The 25,202-nt window shown below is 43.7% G+C and overlaps 1 protein-coding gene across 1 annotated transcript in view; it reads left to right on the top strand.

Annotated features, from left to right (window-relative positions):
• Positions 1 to 25,202, top strand: part of b4galnt4a (beta-1,4-N-acetyl-galactosaminyl transferase 4a) — a 125,284-nt gene that overhangs the window by 31,161 nt on the left and 68,921 nt on the right. Inside the window, exon 2 of the mRNA XM_034535848.1 lies at positions 7,798 to 7,910. Within this exon, the coding sequence (XP_034391739.1) occupies positions 7,798 to 7,910 (113 nt within the window). The remainder of the gene's footprint in view (positions 1 to 7,797; positions 7,911 to 25,202) is intronic.

The following is a 25,202-nucleotide window of genomic DNA, read 5'->3' as shown; positions in this document are numbered from 1 at the left end:
TCCGAGGCCCTGCTCAGCTGCCACTGGAGAGTTGAGTGTGAAAAACCTCATGAGCAGATAAAGTGTGTTTTAAGTTTCAAGTAGAGAGCAAGTGGGATATGAACCTCATCAGAGCCCAGATGGTTTTCGAGATAAGCAGGAGGCACTTCCTGGCTTTCACAGCCTTTTTGAGTGTGGATGTAATCTATTGACTTCCTAATGGCACTCTTCACATCACCACACTCTGGTAAATAGGGCTAGATATGCATGAAGGAAAGGCCAGAGAGGCTCATTTATTATATGTACACATACAACTGTAGATGTTATGAACATAAGCACACTGCCCTTTAATTCTAAAAGCAGCACTCCTCACACTTTTTTTTGTTTATGAGATTTGGTTGAGAACAATACACCCTTCGGTGTGTGTGCGTGTCTTTTTGCAGGTGTGACCGTGTGTGTGTGTGTTTGTGTGTGTATGTGTGTGTCCGTGTCCGTAGCCTAACACAGCAATAAGGTAATTCCATTTTCTCTCGAGCTGTCTGTTAATCTTTGAGTGCATCGGGCCTTTGAGCTCTGATTTTGTGTTTGTCTCCATCCAAAGCATTTAGTGTTTTTTGTTCTGTGAATTTCCCTAAGTGGTGGCTTTAGTGAGCTGCTGAGGAGTTCAAAACATTACCAGAGCTTAGAAGGAGATGGTGGAAGAGAGGAGGAGAGTGGGACCTCTTTGCCCCTGACCCATATCACAGCACATTAAGCATCTCTGCAATCTCTCTTTCTCTCTGCCCCGCACACCCCAAGGGCCAACAAGCACTCTTTCTCTCTTCCTGCTGCGCTTTGTTCTCACTATCTCTCTTCTGTCTCTCCTTGCCCCTCTCTGTCACAGTCCCTTTGTCTCCATTTAGCTCATCTCCAAAGCCTTGTTATGCATTTTTGTTTAAATGCACTCTCGCAGAAGGCTGTGTTGTCAGAGCCAAGCTAAAGGCCATGGAGTGCAGTACTCAGAGCCGAGCCTATTCATCAGTTCCACAGCAGCCCTCCACTCTGCTTCATTACTGACTGACTAATGGCACAGATCAGTGCAGTCTATTTGCTATAATTAGCCAGCTCCGTTTGGCCCGCGCAGCCCCAGTGAAGCCTGCTACGCTCGCGCGGTCCCCCGCCACGCCACCCGGCGTATGTTGTGCCGAAAAGTGTCCTTAAGAAACTATACTGGCCCATCAGTGTCAAGTCCTCCATTGCCTTGTGTCAACCATGTCTTATGATGTCATTGCCGAGCAAAAAGCCATGAGCCTTGTAAAAATGTATACGCTCTGCACTTGTAAAAAAATAAAGTAGGATTGAAAATGGATTGCAGAGCTGTGGGGGGCGAGTGACTAAGTCAATCAGTTAATGGCTGACTAGGTAATGAGTGCTCGAATGAGTGAACATGCGAGCAGCCGGGAAATGGCAGACTTTCGCCCCGTGTTTACGCCCTCTTATTTACTTCTCTCTCAGGCTCTCGTCCGTGCATCCCACTTGGCTTCCTGTTCCAGTCCCCATCAGTGTTCCAGGCTCCCCCCTTGACCTCCAGTTTAATCTCCTACCCCCGCACCCTGCAGCATTCTAAACCCTCGCACCCTGTCCCCCTCTCCCAGTCTCTCTTCCACTCTTGTGTTCCTGAAAGCCTCTTGTTTCGGGGCCCTACGCAGTTTTAATCTTGTTCCCCGATGGAGGGAGAGGAGGCATCGGGTGCATTTAACATTCTCTCACGTTGCTGGTGCTCGCTCGAGAGGAGTACAGCCCACGCCACTGAGCTGGAGTTGCAGTGTACTCATTGAGTGAAGGAGATCAACCCCGTCAATAATTCACACGGAGCATGCTGTTGCTGTGCACTTGTCCACTCTTCCGGTAACCCTTTGCTCCGCTTACCCTTCCAAACCTTCTTTCCTGTGTCCACGTTTTTTTTCTCCGAATTTTCAGCTCCTAGCTGTCATTTCCAATCACCTACTTAATGAGGTATAAACTTGCTTTGCGATGCAAACAGCCAACATCTTCTAAACAGCTAATCAGCACAGCAAGGTCAAGAGGTTAATTTGCCATTAAACTGCAGATTAAAACAGGCATGGCGCATAAACTGAGCAGCTCTGGTTGAAGTACGGTTGCTGCAGCGCCAGCGGTTGTTGTTCCAGCGTCACAGCTGGCCTCCTGGGATTTTAGTGTGATGAAGACAGAGAAAATGTGCAGTGGGCTGCACTTAAGCAGGAGGAACCATCTCGGAAGGTCAGCAGCAGATAACAAGTATGCATCAGCTCAGTAAAACAGTGCTTTCCAGATGTGGATTCAGGTCATCGAGCCTTGAAGCAGCAGCAGAAGAAAAACAGAAAAACAGATCAGCAACTGTAATGGTCGAGCATAAGATTTGACCTGGTCTCATGAATCGTGATTCTTGGTGGGACATGCTTGGGAAGCCTGGACGTTAAAGACAGAAGTACTTCAAAGAAAGAACCGTTCTGAGGTGTGTTTATTTGAAGTAAACGTCATCATCCATCGGCCCTGCGTCGAGTCAGAGGAACAGGCTCGTGGTAGCTGTGCTGGAGGATTTTGTTTCACAAATTAAGCCCCATGATACCAAATGTTGAGCTTTATTCGAATGCCAGAGTCCACTAAGGCATTGTTACTGACCAGTAATCATTTTTCACATGGCTACCTCCAGCAAGGATATATGACACAACTACCCTCTTATCTCAAAAAGACCTCATTGGGCTCCACTCGTCTGGGATTCAATCCAATAAAACCTCTTTGTGGTGTAATTGACTAATAGGGTATGAAGTCGTTGCTAAATGCATCTGTTGCAGGCTCAAGATGCTTATGAGTAAACAGATTAGATTAAGCCGTTTCCAGCGCCTCTAAAATATTTGACCACTAGTTTAGTTGCTTGTTTTTTTTCTGTCAAATATCAAACAAAAATAATGTATTTGTTATGTTATGTTTACTCAATCGGCAGAAAAATAATCACCAGTAATTTTTTCATCATCATTCCTAAATTCTTTTAAGATGCTAAAATGTGACGATCTCGTACTTTTTTTAAAAACATTTTTTATAAAATGTAATATGTTTAAGTTTGGGGATATCGGGTGGATTAAAACATCACTTTGGGCTCTGGGAATTTGTTCTGAGCATCTATACATTTGAAATAGTGTAAACCTTTTGAAACTCAAGCGTCAATGATTTATTGAAAACCTAATTGATATATTGATCAAAAACAAACAAATACATTTGTGACCTTGTATATTTTACTGTATCTGTAACCATGAAGACGTTTTGTCCGTACATATATCTCAAACACCTTTAGGGATTTCCTTCACATTGTCCACCTCGACTAAAGAGTGACGGGATTCGAGTTTTGTGGTCAAAAATCAAGGTCACTGTCAAAAATCAAGGTCACTGTCAAAAATCAAGGTCACTGCGACCTCTAAAAACACATTTTTGGCCATAACTCAATAATTGATATGGTAACAAAGAGAATTTAACACACATGTCTAATATAATAAAATGATGAAGGGATGACGTTGTGGACAGACATGGATGTCAACTGCAACTCGACTGGTTGGCGGAGGCGTACAAGCACATGGGCGATAATTCTAGTTTTTCCTGCCGTGTCGTGTCTTCATTATCGTTGTGTAATAAGTGGGCTCGAATGCCTTTTCAAAGGAGAGCGTGTATCAACCACTCTTGAGATAACACTGTCAAACGAATTGTGATAATGTCTGTTGGCATTGTGTAACCACTGTGAGCTGCTGTATTTGACTATTATTTCTTCTGTTTACCAGAGGGCTATTACAAGGAACAGATCCTGAGGGCTCCCAAACAGATTACTTTGATCATCTAATTTGTTATGACTGAACTCTACTAGTGAACCGTCTCAGTTTTATTTTCTCCATTTTTAAAATGTTCAGTCTTCTCCACTTTTCCCATCCAGCTGCCCTTCGTTGGCGTTTTGTGGCTCCGTGCTGCGCTCACTCCTTTGCTTGTGTGATCAGCATCCTGCTGTATCACCATTCTGTCCATCACTTCACATACAGTGAAGCACCGGCTCGCGCTGAAACCCCCGGTGCTTGTTGTCGGTCTTGTTCAGAGATAAAACGAGACGCGGAGATACAAGCCGCATGCGTCCACATATTGCGTACATCGTATGCATAAAGTCGTACGGCGCAGACGAGAGAGCTCCGACCGCTGCGGTTCGCTGAAAGCTGTAGAGTTTAGAATATCATTAGTTTTCAAAGGGCAGCCAGACAAGGTGAATTCATTACTCATTGCTCAAAAGTAGAGGAAGCTGGAGAAAGTTCCCTCCAATCCTTCTCTCTATCTACAGATTACACCCACAGCAACCTTGGATAAGACTCCTGTTTATTGAGATTTGTATATACTCCGTCACAGACTTACCACTCCAAAAAACAGTCTCTATCTCAGTCCTCTGGAGGTTATAGAAGTTGCTCTCCTCCATCTTATCGGCACAGTAAATAGAGCTATAGTTTTAGTAGCGGGGGGTGGGGGCTGGGGGACATGAACAGATTAGGCAGAATATAAGAATGGAGGCTCCTAAATGATTAGCATTCCGCCTGGTCTCCCGTGGGTGCCAGTGCTCGTAGTCGATTGGCTTCCATTAACCTGCCAGTCTGCTTTTCATTACTTCATTAGAGGCCGCGTGGAGTCAGTCCAGGGCACTGGGACCTGCCATGGACTCAGATTTGACTGGCCACTGCAATGTGTGTGTGTGTGTGTGTGTGTGTGTGTGTGTGTGTGTGTGTGTGTGTGGCCCGCAGTGAGTCCTGTTCTTTCAGTCCTTTTTAATTTAGTGTTGGTGAGTAAAAAGCAATGAGTGCTGTTTACCAAGGAGAGCATCAGTCCCAGTGAAGACTTGTGGTTTGTTGGGCTAATTCAACACCACGGCACCATTTGATTGGTTTATCAAAACTCTATTTCCTGCCAGCGGGGGACATTATTTATGATGCATTCAAATTGCAGCACTATCTGACAAACTGCTTGTGAGCATGATGCATCTAGGCGCACACTCTTGGAGTCACACACATATTTAAGACTGTTAAGGAGTTGCCAAGGAACCCACCCACACACACACACAGACACACTGCAAGTTCTCATTATCTTCCCCTTTTGGGATTGTTGAAGAATTTATTAGAAGAATATATTAGCAGTGACTGTTCTTTCTGGTTTTCAAACATGTATGCTTATACAGACTCTGCAAATGGGGCACTAATGATTTAAATGTAACTGTAAAAATATCAATAGCAGCGGAAAGTTATTTACATGTTACATTTCACTCGATAAGGCCACTTATGCTTATAGGGTGCAAAGATTTTCACTCTTAGTGCTAATTTAGAAGTCTTATTTTCTCAGGAAAGAAGTCCGCTCAAACATTATTCTCCTCACACTTCAAAAGACAACACTTAAGGGACTTAGAAATAATTTGAAAGTGAATTCCGTGTTGAAGTTTGCCTCCGAATGTTGGTCGACTGCTCTGTGTCATCTGTCAATTTCTTTCCGTTATCTATTCATTCAGGGTATCAGATGGATTTGACCAGCCAATGCCTGCTTGAATATTTCTCATACATAAATACAGACTACATTCCTATCGGTTTCACAGTTTCTTGTCTCTATTTTGAGGTTAAAAACTCCTGCATCATTTCATATTTTAGGGGATCACTTGCATTAATGAGGTGAAGCAAAGGGGAAGCTCACCTGGCTTCCCCGGAGCATTGCCTGCTCATAATAATTTCAGATAAATGGTTGAGGGTAAATGTGCTGCCAGTTGACTCATGCAGTGTTGGCTCAGGGGAAGAACGAGAATAAACGGCAAAATGAAGCAAAAGATGAATTGCAATGCACAAATAATTGGATTTGCTATTTATTTTCCATTTGGGTGTTTTTAGAAAATCTGTTACAGTATCGTCTTTGAATGCGTTATTCATTCTATTTAAATAGAAGAGCATTCAGACTCTTTTACTGAGAAACATATGCAGCTACTGAAATTTACAAAATGGGTTCATTGTTACATAGTAACATCAAAACATAAAAGAAGTTCAAGTGTCCTGTTATTTTTGGCTCAACAATGGCAGGAAGGTGAGGCTTGAAGTGAGACGAAGTTGAGCACAGCAACTCTTTGGTGTTTGCTCTTTGATGTGGGGAGCTTTGATCGACCCGGAGCACATACTTAGCTGTTCATGTCGAGTCGGGCTTCGGACTGACGATGAGCTCAGCACGGTTCCTGTGGCTCAATTGGACTTGTTTGACAAGGAACGCTTCCTTTTATTTATTTAGTTTTTTGGGATGTTTTTTTGTGTTCTTTTTGAGTTAGGAGGACATTTCCAGTGCTGTGCGGGTCAGGAAACATACAACCCGACATACCCTTACACAATCAGAGAGAAAGATGGGAATACAGTTTCGAGGGATGTGAACATCGCTTTTTTCTCCTCCGTTGAGAAGGAGATGATTTTCTTTTCTTTTTTTCTTTTAGATCAAAGCAGATTTGTATTACAGTTGCTTTGGAATCAGTGAAATTGCAAAGTGAACAGAGGGAGACGTAATGGGTTGAGATGATATCCATACAAATGAGGAAAACAAATCCCCATCATAGATTATGTTTGCGAGAGACTTACTTCATCATGGGATGCAGGGCAAGTTGTACATACGGAAAACTTTGATTGTTGCTGCCTTTTCATTTTTATTTCTGTGTTTTTGACTTTGATTGTTTTTTCATGTCTCTACTATATATCACTTTGTGGTGAATGATGTTTGAGCATGCACCTAATCTGTCTTTCCTCTTGTCCTTGACCACATCAATCTCCCTGCAGCCCATCACTGCCACACACACACACACACACACACACACACACACCCACACACACACCCACACACCCACACACCCACCACCACCACCCCATCTAATTCAGCCCACTCAGACTCATTGTTAAGGGGACATATTGGAAAACCATTAGCTCTCATTATGCTTTATAGCCACTCGTTCTCCCCATTCTGTCTTTTAATCACAATCCATCCATGTGTGTGTGTGTCTGTGTGTGGTTAAGTGCGCATGCCCTTTTGTGCGTGTGGCAGTATGCATGTGCGTACACTACAGCCAACCCCAGCTCAGCAGACAGTAATGAACCACTTTCACTGTAATGCATTTGGGACACCACAAAGCCCCCCCCCCCTCCCTCCCCGCTCCCCTCCCTCTTGCCTTTTATGGGGGAGTCAATGGCTCAGACGCCACCTTTTATGGCAGCCCATCTGAGCTGCTGCAATGTTGTGCATTCGTGAGCCATGTCAGCCATATGGGAGTGAGTGCCGTGCAATAGAAATAAAAAGAGATTGGAGCGAATGGGGTATGGATTTCCTTTTTATATGAACTCCTCGTAGAGGTAGAAACCCTCGTAGGAAAACCTCACGAGTGGGCCTTCGCCCCTTGTAACTCCAAATACCCTCCTCACATTTACCCTCCGGACCAGTTTTTATTCTTCTCGTCTCTATTTCGTTTTTTTTCAATTACATTTTTTTTCACTTAATCTCCTTTTTCTCTGGAAACTTTTCTCTGGGTTTGATTACATTAGAGAGGGGAACAAAAATAAGTGATAGCTTGACATTATTGTTGACCATGCTGATGGCAATGAAGATATTCATAATTACAATTATGCCATAGAGATGAGAATGACAATAACGCCGTTAACAATGGTGATTAAAATGGAGATGAGAATGAGGACGATGAAGATGGTAATGGTGCTTGCTGGCTTTCTTAGTGCTGTCCATGTTTTCCCCTCGGTCCAGATGGAGAGAGACAGACGGAGGGGACGGACGCCAGCCGTAAGAGGGACACTCGCTCCTCAGCGGGCCACCACAAGAGTGAGGACACCAGCGACAGCAGGGAGGACGAGGCTGCAGTGAGTCTTCTTTCTGTTGTCTTTCTTTTCTGTCTCACCACTCTGGGACGAATATTAACGGTGCGACCCAACCTTAAACACACACACACACACACACACACACACATCCACATCCTTGTGACGAAGCAGCAATAAGATTTATTGCCCATGTGTGTCGGGAGGAGCTCATTGGGGCTCCAACAATCCCAGTCAGCCTGATTAATGGCCCCAAGACAGGCCCTTCTCTCCAAAAACAGATATGGGGACGATGCAAACTAACATAGGTGGGGAAACATCTGTAATCAGATGTTATTGTTTGACAACTCATTAAAACCCATGTGCAGTATGCCCGTGTGACCCCACCCACCGCACTGCATTTGAATCATGTTTCCATTGCTGGGAGCCCACAGCTCTAAATATATTGTGAATGCATCATGCAATCTAACATTCATATTCATATTACATTCGTGGTTTCTAGAGATCGCTGATAGACGATTCGATCGCCAGGGACGGCGGGGGGAGGAGGGCATGTGGGGAGTTGCATCACAGTACTCTAGTCCGATGGAGCTTTGAAATAATCAACCGTTTAATCTTTCTGCAAGCAATTCAGTTAATGAATAAACATTTGTGAATGAGTGTGAACCTTTTTTATTTTAAATATTTAAAACGGCAGATTCCTTTACGTCTGTGTTTTGGGCGACGATATCGCAGCATCATGTTCCGTTTAACGTTGTCTTTAATATCACAATCTAAATAATATCCATAATGCTGCCTTCTCTTATGTAGCGCAGAGCCACGTTTTGGTGAGCAGGCACATGGAGAACGGAGATGTAGGGTGTCGGATCCACAAACGAGACACGGCAAACTGGTTCGTAATTAAGGATTCAAAAGTCACTCGTCACTCGTGCTGATGAACCACAAAACGTCTCTAAAAAGCACAACAGTCCGCATTTTCTAGAGATTACTTTTGAAAGCATCTTAGTTCTGATCACCAATGCGCAATAAAATAGCACACTGTATTCCTGTGTTGTATTATTGGTCCTTCCTTCCTCAACCTCAGCCGACCAGCTTTCTAGGCCAGCTCCTGCCACTCACGTTGACAGGCTGTCTTCCTTGAAATGGTATCTTGCCTGAGGCGCAGGTATCTGTGAAGCTCCTGGAGGTGGCAAAGAATCAGGTCGTGAAGGCAACCTACAGTAATTAAATGTTCACCGCCCGCGTGGCTGTGGGGAATATTTGATGTGAAAGAGTCCAAAAATATTGTAGAGCAAGGGATGATACAGATTAATGAGATGTATCAGATTTAGTTATTGGTATTTTCTTTTTTTAATTAATACAAGCGACTCTCTGCTCGCTCGATTGGATCATTACACTGGCGTGCACAGGGAAGTCCCTGAGGAGCTGCTGTATGTGGATTTAATTCAGATTATTTAGACTGTTAATAACCAGCATTAGCACATTTTATTCTAAGAAATTAAGTGTTTTTATTACCAATACATACCACATAATTAAGAAGTGCTTTTAAAGTTGATTTTGATCATTACTGTATGTATCTGTCAGACATACAGGTATGTGACTGTATCGCATCATATGGGTCGCCCGGATTTCTGACGTGCATGCGCAGCGAACCATCGCTCTAATGCATCAGACAAAACATGCAGTTTGTGCTCGGCCACGCACAACAAGCTGCGGCTGCAGGAGTTTAAGACCCAAGTTAAAACCCAAATTGTTGATATCGCTGTATTTCTGTTGACTAGCCGAGGGGAGCATATGAGAGAAGAAGACGATATATTTTATTCCATAAAATGCAGTCGTCTTCAAAATCGATTTAAGTGACGGCTTTAGGAAATGTGCTTGAAGAGATAAGAGTCATGAAGGGGAGCCGGCAGGGTTTCTTTCTGAACGGCCCTCCTCTAAACTCTAAACCTGCCCGATAGCATTAGGGCTCCTCTTCTGTAACAGTCAAATGGAAAGCGGCTCTCGGGATGAGTCAGTCTCGTGCACTGAAGCTCAAATATTCGGCTGCACTGTAAGCATTCTGACGAAGTCTCTAAAATGTGTCAGAAAGTTTATGGCATGCCCTGTATGAATTTTAATGGCATCGCTTTGTCATTTGTTCCCTAAAGCGATGGGTGATGGATTTGGTTTGCTTCAAATAATGATCACTTGGATGAGCTGTGTTCATACTCGGACGGTAAACACGCTCTAGATGACCACAATTACAACATAGGAGATAGAGTTGGCCCTCCGCAGGAGGTGCTTAGTGTGATTTACAATCTTGAGAGTATAAGACGGACTCCATTTGTGGTTTTCTATAACATGGCTTTATTAGTAACAAGCACTTTGTTCTATAATTTGAAAGGTGTGTGTGTGTGTATCAACACAGCTCACCCTTAAGACTCTCCTGTTCAGCTCTATAACCGCATCACTCTTCATCTATAATTTACATGCCCATTTACCAGCTCTTTGTTCCAGCAATGCCGGACCTCCGAGTGTGTGCCTCCATGCCGTGTTCCACATCTCTCTTGCTGCTCATTCAGCTCCAACATCTCGAGAAAAACCAAAGCAACATAACTGACACCTTCAGTCGATGGACGAGATTTAAAAAAACTTTATTTTACATAAAACAATACGAACAAACAGACACATTGTATTCTCATCAAACAAATAAAACAACAAATAAAACCAAAGACAACAACTAAAGCCTTTTGCCTTCACAGTGTCGGCTCGCTGGCTTTTCTGAGCACTTCAACACTATTTGTGTCCCTGAATAGTGGTCCTGAGACCATATTCAGTTGTATCGCTCCGGAAAAGTCTCTGTGGAGTCGGGAGCTTCCTCTCCTTCTTCACTCTCCTGCAGCATCTCGGCAGAGAAGCCAAAGTGACACGCCTCCCAGTCCAGTACCGATTACCTCCATCAGTCTCCTCAGGGTCGCTTCTCTGGATCTCCGGCCCCGTGTGCTTCACATACACCATCCTCCTTTAGCTCTTCATTGATTTCCGGCACTATCTTTTTGAATCTGGCCCCCTCCTGAGGTGTAAAGCCTTTCTTGCCTTTACCGGCCATGTGGCGCTGAGCTAGAGAGGTTCTCTATATATTAGAAAAGTATCGTCACTCCCTTCCGGTTCTTCTTATGAATGGAGAAACCACTTTATTCTCCCCAGACTGTACCCTCTTGGGCAATCCCTGTCCTCAGAGGATCCACTTTCAGAATCGGAGTCCTCCTCCATACTGGACTTAGACTTCCCGTTCCCTTTGCCCGAAGCTCCTTTCTTCGCCTGTGAGCTTTCCCCGTCCTCCCTGCTCTTCCTCTTCAGACGGTGAGCCTGAAGCTCCTCCTCACCCTCCTCCATGTCAACCTCACTGTCTGTCAACACAACATCCGTTTCCTGCCCACAATTTTCTTTCCCTCCAGCACCCACCCGACCGCCCTGCTGAGCCACACCCACCTCTCCCTGACCTACCTTGTCGACCTTATCTACCTGCTGGACCCCACCTGTCTCTTCCTGATCCCCCTTGTCTCCCTGCTGGGCCCCACCCGTCTCCCCCTGTCTTCCCTGCCCCTCCTTCTTGTTCTGCCTCTCAGCAGTTGCTTGTCCCGCTCAGCTGACCTCTTTTTCTGGCACTCCCTGGCCTGATGTCCCTCTCGTCAACATTTCCCGTTTCCAGAGGTCACAAAAAACACATACACAAACACATCAAAGTCCTCCACTCTGGTCTTGATCACGAGGTTGAGCTCCTCACTCTTGTTGTTCAGGACCATGAGGAGCTGCCTCCTGTGAGACACCACGTGTTTCAGCAGGGGAGACCTTCACCCTCGAGGAGACCTTCCTCACCTGCGACACCACCTTCCGGTGTCTCACCAGCTCTCTGAGCAGAACCTCGTCCCTAATAAACGGAGGCACGTTGTCCACCGTGACTCTCACCGTCGGTGTTACCAGCGGCAGAACCGGCACCACCGTGTCCTTCACGATGATCCCTTTCGCCGCCACAGTGCTCACCTTCTCCATGCTGTCGAGAAAAATCACGACCGTTCATGCGGGCAGCGGACTTCACGCTGCCGTGACCCACAACCCGCCCCACCGCCAGACTGCGGTCAGCCAGCTCGGGTCCATAGCGCCGTGTAGCACGGCGCGTAGCACGGCGCGTAGCACGGCGCGTAGAACGGCGCGTAACACGGCGCGTAGCACGGCGCGTAGCACGGCGCGTAGCACGGCGCGTAGCACGGCGCGTAGCACGGCGCGTAGCACGGCGTGTAGCACGCGCTGGCCGGCTGCTCCAACACGCACACAGGAACCCACCAAACCCCCTCGTGCATACAGTAACACCACACAACACCACCCCCGTGACAGCACCACATACACTGCTCTCTGTCTACCACTTGTACCAAGAAAAACAGACAGAAACCACCATTAACTCACGAAACAACGCTCTCAGCTCACAACCTCCATGCTCACGCAGAGAGAGAGAGATGATTTAGTGTGTTTAATATGGGTCAGTAGGACATAGGCCCTTCTTTTTTCTCTGTTAAGCTGTTTTGAGCTGTACTAATACCTCACGAAAGCTGCCATTTCTGAAAGTTCAGACAATGAAACCAAAAATGCATGGATGAAAACAAACGGAAAAGCCCATAAGGCTGTGTGCACTCTAAGGAAGTGCAATGGCCTTATTGCAAATGGAAAGCACAAACACTCGTTGGGGATTTACAGAAGGGAGATACTAGGACTGTCTCACACACACACACACACACACACACACACACACACACACACACACATACCACCACCGACTGCTTAAATACATCTAGTGAAGACCTTTGTGAGACCTGCACCACAAATTCAGTCTCTAAATTACACACTTTTCACTTGTCATCTGTCCGCTTCTCGCACTGCTTCCTTTTTTAAACTGCTATTGATGGAAGGAGCTAAGTGGCATCCATGGTTTGAGTAAAGGTAGAGAGGTGGATGCTGGTTAATGGGTCCTGCGCCTCAGTTGTTTGTTGTCAGAGGGATGAGAAAGCGGTGGCAGAAGTGGGATTGTTAATCTGAGCCCATTAGTGGGAAGTAGAGAAACCGGAGAGCGTTAAGTGTACAGACTTAAGGGAGGATGTGAGGGAAACAAGAGAAAATCAGAAGTAAAGAGAGGTGAGAAGATGAGCAGATCGTCTGCAGAGGAAGAAATTGCACTCTGCTCTGCCTCTATGAAAAGCTGTGAATGAGCAGCAAATGTTTGCCTCTGCACCTTTTCTTTCCTTGCCTGCAAATCTTTTAAATTGCCGCTTAAATAGTTGACAGAGTGTGTCAGGGTTGGCGATTACGGGAACTGACTCAAAAAGACATGGAATATCTCTCTGGCCACCTGCTTTTCAAGATGAAACCTGCAATGAATTTCCCTTCATCTCTCGTACCCGATGAGAGGGAAGAATGATGTAGGCAAAGGAGGAGGGTTGAGGCTTCACAGTCGACAAAAAGGCTGGAGGACAAAAAGAGACCGAAGAGAGGAGCAGATTTGATGAAACTTTGAATTATTAATATTGATTGAATGATAAATGAAGGCATGCACGTGTCGAAAGGTATTTTGCGTGTCAGTCACAGATGCTCGATGGTTATCCAGAAAGCCACACCTTTAAAAAAAATTGGGGAAGAACAAATCATATGCATGTCATGTAGTGTTAGACCACATTGCCTTGAAATATTTTAACAATCTTGCAATGTCTTTATGCAATAATTATATTCTTGATGATATTCTATATATTCACATTTCATACAATATACATACACTGAGGGGACATTTTTGTTCATTATAACAGAAGATGAAAAATGCCTTTAATAAATAATAAATAAATATCATGCATTGATATTTAATGACCCCCCCACCACACACACACACAGGGCAGACAAAGGACTCTCAGTGTGCTGTGTTGGCCTGCAAACGAGGTCACGAAGAGGAGAGGAGGACGAGTATGTGGAGATATTTCACAGGACGCTTGAGAGGAAGGGCCGCACCGTTGTCTTTCACCTGACAGAGATTTTAATCATAGTGGCAACTTTACAGCAGCTCATAAACCGCAGCAGCCAGGCCTCCATTGTTAACCTCCAATTGCTTTCAGGGCTGTAAATATGGCCGCCTTACATCGCTCTGGCCTTGCCGATAGTTTACGGGAGCTGGTGCTGGCACTGGGAGACTTGCCTGAGAATGATGAGGACCAGAGAGCACGGACGGAACAAGTAAATAAACATAGGGTTGATCAGCAAGACTCAACACACTCGACTGCGCCGTACACATGATGATACAACGCTGTGTTCAGTAGCCTGGTATTAGGCTTCATGTAATCTGTCAAATGGACCCAAACATAGGGATTAGCATCATTGTGTAATTGCTAAATTTGACATCTAGATTAGACCATGGAGATCATTGACACATGACTCATGTTTCCAGGTACACATTACGTTTAGTAAGCATTTCCGGTGTTGTCCCTGATTGAAAGAGGATTGTCGATAAGCGAGTCAGGGTGACGCATCCAGGCGGTGACTCCGTTGCGTCCTCTCTGACATTTGGTTGAGGGAGTTCTCTTCTGCTGATTGGATCGGCAGCCTGCCAAGTGGAAATGGATCTCCCATGAGGCATTTGGTACATCAGCCTGAGCGCCCTACCCCGGGATGCCTGAGCTCGCAGCCTCTCACTGCGCTTGTTTTCTGCCACTTTTCTCATGTGTGCTGTCATCTGTGTTACTAAAAACAGCCTTAATCAAGAACTCTTACTCTGCAACATGGCCCCGAAAGAACGCAGGTGAATAGCCCCACAAGCAATATGCTGAGCAACCTTCATCATGCGCTTATAACATTTAATTTAATTCAGGTCTTATTATCATAGTTTGGGCCATCAGTCCCATAGATGGCTCTGAGTCAATAGGGGGGCCTTAAGATGTATTATTAGTATTTTTGGTAAATGTGATTTAGAAAATATTGTATGATAATGAAATTGTTTGAATGTTTTGTAAGTTAGCCGATTAAATGCCACATGTCATAATGTCGTATGCCTAGTGACGTAGGTCAAAGGTCAACCTTGCTGTCAACATGTAGGAGTGAGGCCCGAGAGGGTCGGCAAAGCATAAATGCAATAATAAAAAAAGCTGCTTTGGTACAACCTTCTATTTCAACAAAAAGCTGTGGAAGGTGATGTTGTTTTAAAATTAAATGTATTTGTAGGACTATTTGCTCGACAATTGCATAGGCTACCCTATATACTCTATATGTTACTGGTTAAAGAGTAAATGAAGATGGCACACAACAAAAATGAAAAGGTTTCAGTTTCGCCCCCAAAAAAACATTTAGGATGATTATCTCTTTGAAATGGTGCAGTTGAAAGGTTTAAACTTCTCAATAATATAGCTCTCTCTGCAATGTTTGACTTTGACAATGTGAAGCGAACAACATTAGCTACGTTTTAGCACAGACAGCTAGGTCTGGAAACACTCCTGAATTATGGTTATTATATTTTTATAATTATTTTAGTTGGTGTTTGAAGTGGCTGACTTATTCCTGTAGCCCAGATCCCGTTGTTTAATTTGATGTGCAGCATTATGATATTTGATCAAAATGATGTAATATTGATTCCACGTCCCCCCATATGGGGGGAAGGGTGGCATAATGACGCTTCCTGTCAGCAACTGCAAAGGAGACATTTAGAATAAAAAATGAACTAGAAGGATGACGCAGAGACGCCCCGACATGCTGTCACTCGTGGTAATGGAATCGGATCTCGTCCGGGAGTTGGACTCTTACAACCTCATCAGTGACTTTTCTTCAAAGAAGTCCAGAAGTGAGCCGGTGGTTCGGTAAGAAGAGATTTTTCACTCGTGTTTGTGTGGTCGTATATGGCTCGGTACCACAGACTATACGTAGCTCTGTTCTTACTTTGGTGTTCATTTATGTATTCTTTCACGGTTTTATTTCAATTAGGCGGTGTTTTCACTCCTAAAGATAAATAGGCCGAAAATGGCAGTCATTTGACATGCCAAAATCTAAAATATAATTAGTTTAATAATACTATCATAATACTAATATTTTATGATGTCATCACCTTAAAACATGGGTTACTATGGTTGTATGAATGTAATTTGTGAAGCTGTTATTACTGCCAGACTGCCCCGTTGCATGTTTCCCTTTTTGATTTTTTTATAATGGTCGGAGGCAGATTATTTTGTTGGATGAAATGTTTTTTCCAATAGATTTTGACTTTTGGACTTTATGATTGTTAAATAACTGATTGCTGCGTCGCTGTTATAGCCCTAATGACGTGTGGTTTTGGGTTGCCTTCTGCTATTGTGCAATCTAACTGTGTGTGAGGGCACACTGTGGAATATTTGCGGGTGCAGTGGGCCCGTGGTCATGATAATCCGTCCATGACCAATCCTATGGGTCATTATCACATTGTGCTCTTTGACGCAAGCTGATGATCCTGAAGGTTTTAAACAAACATTAAGATTAGCAAAAAACCAAAGTGTCCGTTCCAAATCCCCATAAGAGTGGAGGCGGATTTCAGCCTGCCGTGGTTGTGCCGTATGCACTCACACGGTTTTCATAACGGATTACTTCTGACATTGGGGTTGTGCTCTCTTCCAGTTTGTCTTTGGTAAATAAAGTGTAATCAAATATGATGGAAACGATGGCCACAGCTATTAACATAAATCAAAGCACTATGGCTATTTTTTAGCATTGGTTGGGTGTTTACATCTTAATATTCAAACATTTTACAGTACTTATGCAGCATTACATATTCCATTGATAGTTCATTAATCCCTCGGATGTACATCATTTTTACTTGGTTTAGCCACAAGGCTCTGATAACCAGCTGAAACCCTACACACAGTGAGTCCTCTCTTGTTATTTTTCAATCTTGGGGGTGTTGACGGCTCAGTCCAGAATTGTTTTTCCTCTTGGTGCTTCAGTGCTTTCAGTCATTCTCACTATCACCTCTCAGGCATTTACCAGCCTGGTGTTGGTTCACAGAGGAAGGAGATCTAATCTGTGCGCCCTGCAATAAACTCCCAGGCGGGGCTCCAACACTGAGCTCTGCACTGTCTTCATACTCTGCCGGCCACGACTAGATGCCAACAAACAGACTGGAAGGCTGTTGCTCAAGAACAACAGCTCTGTGTGAACATGCAGCACACTGTCCATGCACACAACGGGAGGATACCTGGTTCCACATGCGGACCTAAACAATTGATTTCATGAGAGCATGTAGTTTTATACACCCCACATATAGGAGGTAAATAATTACACAGTGAGATCACCCTCAACCCTTTTCGGCACACTAGTGAAGATTCCTGCTTTTTCCTTATTCGCTCTGCTTCCTACCAGCTGGCTCTGTTCCAGCTGCAGTCAGTGCTAAGCTGTGGCCAGCTGGCTGTTTGCTGTTGATGGCCAGTTTCACACTAGGGCCATGCTGAGGGAAGGTCAGTAGGTCAAAAGACATGACACTAGACTTATGTTTGTTTTATTTTCTCACCTCCACCCACCTCTCTCTGTTGGGTCTTTTCTATTCCACTGATATGATGGAGTGTTGTCAAAGTGGACCGCAGAAAACAGTAATTGGAAGTCAATGAGTTAATTAAGGGCTGCAAATACCATCACACAAAGAAAAATGACACTTCAAATTTTGTCAGGGGCCGGTCCATCATGTCGAAATGATTATCGGAAAAGAAAAGCCTTGTATCTGCAAATCAAACTTTGGTCAGGGTTGACGATCGGGCTGGGCGATTTATCCAATCAGTTTGAATGTTTTTTTCAAGCAAGCATCAAATGTACACATTGTGAGACATTTTGAATTACTGGGGAACAAATATAATCTTTATGAATGCTCCCTTGAAATGTATTCAGATTTTGTCACGGTTGTAATTTTTGTCACTGGGAAATTCCTTTACATAAAAACATTTTTTAAATCCCAGGTCGTGGGTGTTGAGGGTTAATGTATTTGCCACATCAGTCTGATTATTGCATAATCCCTCTGCAATAAGGAAATAGATTGTTCCCTCTATTCATACTCAATTTTCTTTTTGTGACTCAATGCTCATTTCAGAAGGCTAATTCTAAAACGGATATTAAATTAGAATTGTGCTTACGTCGTAACAACGCGGACCCACAGACAGGATCTGTTGTGTTAAACGGGATCCTTGAGAACGTAACGAGCTGATGGTCAAAGGCCTCGGATGGGAGACGGCATCAACACCTTCAAGACAAACTTGTTGAAGTGTTTAATGTTTGAAGTGCTTTTAGAAGGCTGTATCATAGGAAACGTCAGCGGTTGTCATCATTGCAGCGTTGTCGGTAGAAGATGGCTCTTTTTCTACCACATTGAACAAGCAGGTGCTGCTCCTGTTGCCACTTAGAAAAAGGGGGGAAAAAAGACTCCAGTTAACAATGGAAACAAGGCCGGGATAAGAACCTCACTGAACAATAGATGCAAAGCATTCTCAGTCTCTCTTTATATTACTTGTCAAATCTCCCACCGCAGAGGCATTTATTAGACGAGAGGCAGATACGGCTTGGCAGGTTTGCACCATGGATGGAATAATGGAGTAATACTGTATGTTATGAAATTGGAATCAAAACTCTCGGTGTGGGCATGCTGTGTTTCTCTGGGTCTAAGGAAGAGGAGGAGAATGTTCATTTGCATTCTTGTGGGATCGTTTCCTGTCGGCCACGTCGTTGACTAGTTTTTTGTGTTTCGCTTCAGTTTCGGATACAAGCGGCCGAAATGAGCTTCCTCCGTAGGGTGGCCGGGCTCAGCCTTAGAGATAGGGTAAGGAGCTCAGACATCAGGGGGGAGCTTGGAGTCGAGTCGCTGCTCCTTCGTGTCGAAAGGAGTCAGCTGAGGTGGTTCGGGCATCTAGTCAGGATGCCTCCTGGACGCCTCCCATTAGAGGTTTTCCGGGCACGTCCAACTGGTAGGAGGCCCCGGAGAAGACCGAGGACATGCTGGAGGGATTATATCTCCCGGCTGGCCTTGGAACGCCTCGGGATCCCCCAGAATGAGCTGGAAAGTGTTGCGGGTGAGAGGGAAGCCTGGGTCGGCCTGCTGAACCTGCTGCCACCGCGACCCGACCCCGGATAAGCGGGTGATAATGGATGGATGGATGGATGGGCTTCAGTTTCCAGCTTTTCTCTAGGGAGATTTTTATAGGTGCCAGCTTTAAAGTGTCTCTCTTTTTCTTTTTTCTTTTAGTGCACTCTTTCATCTATGAGTGGTGTGAAAACATTAACAAGTGCACAATCTCGGAACCCATCAGCTATTGGTCTGACGATGGATAAGGGGCAAACAATTGTTGGGTTTCCTGTGGAGACCAGGACTTTCTTCTCGTGCGCTGCTCTTTGTTTATAGTCCGATTAGCAACTTGAGATGCGAGAGTAGCGTTGGAGTTGAGAGATGACGTGCGTGACCGGGTTCTTTCATAACTAGCCAGTTTACAAGCTCATTTTAAACCATTAAAAAGCAAAATTGGATTCATTTCAGTCAATGCGTTTCACTTATTTTGTTCTCCACACCGACTGTTTGCCTGCATTCAACCAACGCCTGCTCAAATGTGATTGGTCAATACTGCACAGACTGCAAACGGACAACGGAGGGTTTCAGATACCAACATATTGTCCCACTGCCTGTAAATTCTGCATATGAATGGAAATCTGCCTATAGAGACTAAACATTGTGTGGAGAGATGCGTTGGATTTACCCGGTTGATGTTCCTTACGGAATAAGTGCTGCTGCTGAAAAACAAACTACACACGCTGACGACGGTTTTACAGGTTAGCGTTTGTGTAAGTGTAGAAAAATGGAGCTACAACAGTGTTTTTGATTCATCTGAACCTTTCACTCCCACTTCAGCAATCTGTTCAAATTGTTCTCACACATACGTTTGACTTGTTGTATGTTGTCGCTCCGTTGTTATGTGTGCTACTCTTTCACTATTTGTCATTGCTTTTCTCCCGTCATCTTCTTCTCTCGATCTCTCTTCTTTGCTTCCAATCCCACTCCTCTCATTCCGCTGGTGTGTGTTTCCAGTCTATAATATATTGTCTCATGTGGTGAACCAGCCCATGGGCCCAACTCCCCATCGATCTCTACTGTCCCCACGCTGTCCTGGCTGAGGCCAGACGCTCGGAGCCTGTTGATTGATCTCCTCAGGATCTCTGCCTGCCTCGTCACCCATGGTCACCCACCTTGTTCTTCTCCTGCCTTCAACTCTTTCATTTGGCTTGCCATCACTCCTCTGTCTCCTCCACTTCACCCCCAGTGAAACGGAACGATATGGGCTAATGTTCATATGTGGTTTACATGGTGACACTTAACTTTAACTCTGCTATTTAGCATTCATAAGTAGTATATACACACCTGATTATTTACACAGATCATTCATGATTGATCACACACTGACACATATATGTAGTGATATTCATTTTTTCCTGTGTGTTATGAAACATTTATCAACTGTTGATGCACATCATTCATAGGGGGGTGGGGGGGTGTTGGTAACACTGTTTATAAATATGTTCAACTCTCATGAAGACATGTTGAGCTTGAAGTTTCATTCCTGACTTTGTAAATAGTGATTTGAGGGTCACCTACTGGGTTTATTTCTGGAGCTTTCAGCCGCATCTCGCAGCCTTCATCAATGGATAGAGTTTGCTCAGTTGTCATCTACATAAATAAATACTCCTATATTATATCAATACTTGTATACAGTACAATTATATAGGAGAAACGTAATCAATTGAGATAAATCAAAATAAATGTATACAAATATAATATAAGTTGCGTTCTTCAATAAAAGAAACACGGGCACCCGAGTTTTGCAGGAATATATATATATGATATTCTCGGTGGGTGTCTGACAGTAAGCAGCGTGCAACATAATCACAATATGTGTCTGCTCAGCAGAAGGTTTTGGACATACAGCATAAGTATTGCAATACAGTTGCTGTGAAATCTTACACAAGGGAAGATCAGGCTGCATGCACTTAGTAAATAAAAATAGTTACTCTTATAATTAAAATGGCCAAAACTACAAATATATGCTTTGAGTTCACCGTGATGGATTACTCGGCATGCAGAGACATTATCAGGAATAATGTAAAGGAGCTCACCCATTATTTCATCTCCTTTTCATCATCTTCTCTTCATTCCTCCTCATTAAGCTCTCATAGCAGCTCCATTAGTGTCTCTGCACCCACAACCTACACTACATCCTACTCCTCCTCCTCATCTCACCTCATCTTATTGACACGACAAAAGAAATAAAAAAAATGTATTGACATCGGTCCATTAAGATGCAGGTGTAATGATATAATTATAGTTCCATCAATATAACCTGCTGCTTTTAATATGTACAGATTACACTGCTGTGATTACCGTATAAACCGCAGTTTGAGTTTGACCTTTAAAAGACTTTGAGGAGGTATTAAATAAGACAAACCTCATTTACCAGCTTTTCCAATCGTGCCACATACGTCCGATATGATCTTGCACTCAATGTGCTGCTATGACAACTTACATGTCATAACAGCACTTAAAGGAAAGAAAGAATAAGGGATTTTAGATTAAACATCGATTGTGACTATGAAACGGCTGACATAAAGAAAAAGAAGGTGATTATTCTTCACGTATCTCATCCAGGGGGTAATGGCCTAAACAGGCCGACCACGCAGATTATTCTTCTGGCTACAGTGGCGGACAGTGCAAACTGTGTTTGGCTCTATTGTTATTGTCAGGATACCAATTCCTTTAAGCGTCCTCGTGGATTTATTCTGACATTAAACAACACACTGCTTTGACTTTTCTCTCATATGCCAGTAGAAGTTAGCAAATATGTATCGACGCACAAGTCGATGCTGTTGGCTGGGAGGCGCAGATGGATCTGGAGTGGCCATGTCAGTCTTGTGAGATGGCGGCTCGAGGGAGAAAACCAATTTTTATTGGCTTTTTCAATTTGCGCCTCACCGGACAGGAGCAACACTGTGTTAATTGCAACCAGTGAATCAATGTTGTCTCTTTGTACTTTGCACTTTGAGAAGTATTTTCTATGGTCAAGTGCTAAATTATTATCGTTTCATCTGAATATATACAGATGTAGCTATACTCAAATAGCTGGATTGGGTATCATTAACAATGGGCCAATCTGGGATTGGATACCATTATTTTAATAGATAACAAATCTGTACATTTATGTCTATGTATTTATTTTTTTGGTTTTACAAAAGTTAGGAAAGCAATGTTAAAGTCAAGAGTGATGTTGCCTTCCACACAAAAAGAACATCCCAGTCACCAAGGTTTAATAGGCATATTATTAAACCTTGGTATCGGATCGGTACTCGGTATCGACAGAGACCCAAAGCTCAGGTATTGCTATCGGTATCAACACTAAAAAAACTCAGAAGCGATCTTGTTCTCTGTACTTCGTATCATTCCGGCCTCAGTAACTCGTGAACCAAACATTAATTAGCCAGCATCTCACACACACACACACAGAGACTTCTTTAAACATCTGGCCAATGATAAAACAAACCCCCAAAAACAACCACAACAGTCTACCAGCAAGCAGCTGCTTAATATATTGAAACTGACAAACCAGTTTGTGTTGATATGAGGAGAGATGACAAAGAGATGAAACGCTCTCTAAAATGTGTCTAGCCAGTTTAATGCAAACAGAAGAGAATTTACAAATCTTTGCCAGATGGCTGAGAATTGGTAACTGTTAAAAAGTTCTCCCAAAAGTATTAAAAACCATGCTAAAGTCACTGACGCAGCCTGCAAGGTTTGATATGTCTCCATCATCTCACATCTGCTCGGCTCTTTCTTTCTTTTTTTTTCTCCTTTCATTTGCAAAAGTTGCAGTGAAGAATTCATCTGTATTTCTGCCTGCACGGTGCACCTGCTCCATTTCATGGGTTTAGTCTCCATCTGGCAAAATATAAGTGCCAGTGTGTCAATAAAGTAGGACGAGGGCTCATATTGACGTTCTGCAATATTGGTAATTTCTCTCACCTCACTGTCCCACATATACCTGCAGCAGTGAAAAGTGCTTAGAGCTGTTTGTTTACCGCACGTCTGTCTCTGGGTCAAGAGGATTTCATGTTGCTGTAATTAATCCAAACACAAGTTCTTGATTGAGGTGTTATTTGCGGATGAAGTGGTTTAATGGACATTGGCAAGCAGCTATTGAAGAACATCTACGAATATTAAAAGCTACAGCAGTGATGGATAAAAGTCCTGTTATCATACTCGGCACACGTACAGCAACTCATTTACCTTTTGAAAAATCATCAGTTTTCTTCAAGTTATGTTCTCGGATAAGGAATATTTCATTTTTATGTTACTTTACGTTCCGTTATTGCTTTGTGCTCTGCTGATATGGTAGTATCCTCTTCAGACCGTCTGCCAGACACAGCACTTTGTCTGATTGCCTAAACTTACTGAATCAATATGACAAACCATTTGTCCTGTATTGTCGTGAACCAAACTGTAAATATAAAGATGGTGTCTTCCTCAACAACAGTGGATATATTTCACTCTTTTATCCAAACTATTACTTGGGACAATTCAGTAGTCGCTGGTCCAAATTCTTCGCCCTTGTGTCCCGAGCTTCACTGGAGACTCACTGGTTGCACAAGACAAGCGCATGAAGGACGTTTGGTTTGATTGGATCATTTTACATGAATGTTGTGTGAAATGTAGGATGAAAAAAACTGAAAAGACTGAGTACTTTTCCATGTGGAAAAGCCGGAGAAGTTTTTGAGTAGATTTTGTTTTACACCGAGAGCCATAAAAGAGGTACTGTATAAAAATGTTAAATGATCCGTTAAACTATCGCCAGAATTGTATGTAGGCTCAGAGCGAGAGAGTGAGAGAGACAGAGAGAGAGAGAGAGAGAGATGAGAAAATTGGACGTAGATGTAATGGGTGCAGCAACAAAAGAAGAGACGATGAGATGATGTGAAATTGAAAGAGTTGACCCTGAGCAACGACTGTGTCACACCCAATCATTGTCCTGCTCCAGCATAGCACCTTCTACAATCATGCAATAAAAGTTCATTGATTTTATTGCTCTACCGTATATAAGTTTTCTAGGAATATCTGTTAGAATGCTGAAGACTGAAACAAGACAGGACATGAATCTCACACAGACTATATAATAATATGAGCCATATAGCACACCAAAAGGCCAACGTCTTCACATAGCGTTCTCCAACAAAGTAGATCATTAGCTTTGTACCTTTTGTGCCCAGTATTGGAGAAGTGAGTGGTCTCATACAGTGTGTGGGTTTCCTGCAGACGGTGTAACAGGTGGAGGTATATGTCATCTCTGATCTGACAAGACGCCTGCAGGTAGATGATATTGCAACCCACGCCGCCTGGTTCCTATTGATGGAGGCTCCAGAACAATGTGGGCGTGCTGTGAATAGAGACGGATGTGGTGTCCTGCAATGAGCTATGGATTCCCTATTGCGCCTCCTTCCTGGTGTCCAGAGATCGGACAGACGGGTGGATGGATGGATGAATGGATAGAAAACACAAGTGAGGATGGGTAAAGAGGCAGAGGAGAGCATCAGGTCTGAGATGTACAAAACAGTAGCCTGAAGACAAAAGAGCAGCTTGGGACTGTGGGTGTGTTTGGGCGGTGACAGACTATGATGAAGATTCATTGTTATTTTCTTGCCGCCATCCATCTGCACCAACATGCACAGGCACCATTGAATACCCATGCCACCGAACTGGTAGTCAGTCGGTTGCGTGGGTGTTTAAATGGAGCTGATGTCGGAGAGGTTGGAGGCAGAAAAAGCAAACCGAATGTCAGAATAGTGCACAGGAGATAAAAGATGCCATTTGTATCAGCAAACACTGACACATTTCTTCAATTTATTATACGCGTTTTTTGTCCGTAAAACCTCACCGATGGAGTTGAGTTAATAGACAGCAGCTATCATAATTAGACATACAGTGCCGCATAAACCATAAGAAAAGTTGCAGCATGTCCTCCCTTTATCGGAAACGTGGAAGACATTTTGTCTTAATTTAAGTGTTTCCACACTTTGTACCCAGCGTAAAAAACACAATGATGAATTTGACTGTTATGAAACAATTTAGCTTTACCTCCAGTAAAAAAAAAGAGTCGTAATGCGCTCTAAGCCTCCCATGAGTAATAACTGGCCTGTCCAATGCTCTCAGACTCTCGGACAGACAGGATAATGCAATCTTGTATCGGGGTAGCCTTCAGAGATTTGGTCCAAACACATGTTTAAAGAAACACACTTTAT

Source organism: Cyclopterus lumpus, chromosome 6 (assembly GCF_009769545.1).
Source record: "Cyclopterus lumpus isolate fCycLum1 chromosome 6, fCycLum1.pri, whole genome shotgun sequence".
NCBI lineage: Eukaryota > Metazoa > Chordata > Actinopteri > Perciformes > Cyclopteridae > Cyclopterus > Cyclopterus lumpus.
The sequence above is the reverse complement of the archived record's forward strand: the minus strand, read 5'-3'. Positions and strand labels throughout refer to the sequence as shown.